At 71.9% G+C, this 1540-nt stretch overlaps 1 protein-coding gene across 1 annotated transcript; it reads left to right on the top strand.

The window, feature by feature from the left end:
- Nucleotides 1-26: 26 nt before the first annotated feature.
- On the top strand, nt 27-1537 carry LOC102376243 (programmed cell death protein 4; the record flags this gene model as incomplete). The annotated part of the gene is made up of 7 exons (XM_025191905.1): nt 27-186; nt 277-498; nt 582-679; nt 764-878; nt 965-1072; nt 1167-1277; nt 1358-1537. Coding segments are annotated over exons 1-7 (957 nt in total), but the record flags the coding sequence as incomplete, so codon positions are not given.
- Nucleotides 1538-1540: the final 3 nt, after the last annotated feature.

Genomic DNA, 1540 nt, shown 5'->3' with positions numbered 1-1540 from the left:
GGTGCAGCCAGCTGGGGCAAGCAGCTCCTGGGGAGGGCAGGGGGTGCCCGGGCTGAGAGCTCCATGCCGCAGGGGGACACCGTCTACGCCACGGTGACACCGGAGCTGGAGGAGGCGGAGCTGGAGAAGAACGTGCAGCCCATGGTGCTGGAGTACTTTGAGCACGGGGACACCAGCGAGGTCATGGTGAGTCCCCGGGGACCCCTGTGGGGAGGGGGGGTGGGGGCTCCCCCTGGCTGGGCCGTGCCCGGGCTGACGGCGGGGCCGTGGGCGCAGGCGCTGCTGCAGGGGCTGAACCTGGGCGAGCGGCGGGGCGCGGTGCCCGCGCTGGCCGTGGTGCTGGCGCTGGAGGGCAAGGCCAGCCACCGGGAACTGACATCACGTCTGCTGGCCGACCTGGTGGGCCGCGTGCTGACCCCCGACGACCTCGCCGCCGCCTTCGACCGCATGCTGCGCGACCTGCCCGACCTCATCCTGGACACCCCTGAAGCCCCGCAGGTGAGCGGGGAGCCCGGGCTGGGGACAGGCACTGGGGTGCCGGGCAGGGGCCAGGCTCCCCCATCCCACCCGTGTCCACACAGATGCTGGGCCAGTTCATCGCACGGGCCGTGGCCGACCATGCGCTGCCCCTCGACTTCCTGGAGCGCTACAAGGGCCGCGTGGACTGCGAGCACGCCCGGTACTTGTGCACGGGTGTGTCCCCACGTCCCCAGTCCCGCTCCCTCCGCCCACCCCCCTGCTCACCTGTGCCCCACCCCTGCAGGGCGGCCCTGGACCGCGCGGCCGTGCTGCTGCGCATCAAGCGGGACGTGAACCACCTGGACAACGTGTGGGGCGTGGGCGGGGGCCAGCGCCCCGTCAAGCACCTCATCAAGGAGGTCAGGCGGGTGCCCGGGGTGGGCGGTGGCGGACCAAGGGGGCTGGTCTGCCCGTCCGTCCCTCAGCATCTTGTCCGTCCCCCCAGATGAGCCTGCTGCTGCGCGAGTACCTGCTGTCCGGGGAGGTGTCGGAGGCCGAGCGCTGCCTGCGCCAGCTCGAGGTGCCCCACTTCCACCACGAGCTCGTCTACGAGGTAGGGGCAGAAGAGCATTCGCGCTCAGACCCCAGGCTCGTGGGTCACCCGGCGGTGCTGACCCCTTCCCCCCCATCTCATCCTGTCCCCGCAGGCTGTGGTGCTGGTGCTGGAGTCCACCGGGGAGACGCCCGTGGCCATGATGGTTCGGTTGCTCAAGGTGCTGTGGGAGACGGGGCTGGTGACGCTGGACCAGATGAACCGGGTGAGCGGGGTGGCGGGGGTGTGGGGCAGGCTCAGTCCCCGGTGCCGGCTGCAGCCCTGCCCGGGGTCCTGCCCCTCCAGGGCTTCCAGCGGGTGTACGAGGAGCTGGGCGACATCAGCCTGGACGTGCCGCTGGCCCACGGCCTCCTGGAGAAGCTGGTGGATCTCTGCTTCGAGGAGGGCGTCATCACCAAGCAGCTGCGCGACGCCTGCCCGGCCCGGTACATGGCGGGTCTGCAGGGAGGGGGGCGCAGTGGGCGGGGG

Source organism: Alligator sinensis, unplaced genomic scaffold (genome assembly GCF_000455745.1).
Source record: "Alligator sinensis unplaced genomic scaffold, ASM45574v1 scaffold1334_1, whole genome shotgun sequence".
Classification (NCBI taxonomy): Eukaryota; Metazoa; Chordata; order Crocodylia; family Alligatoridae; genus Alligator; species Alligator sinensis.
Note: the sequence above shows the minus strand (reverse complement) of the source record. Positions and strands in the feature narration are given on the sequence as shown.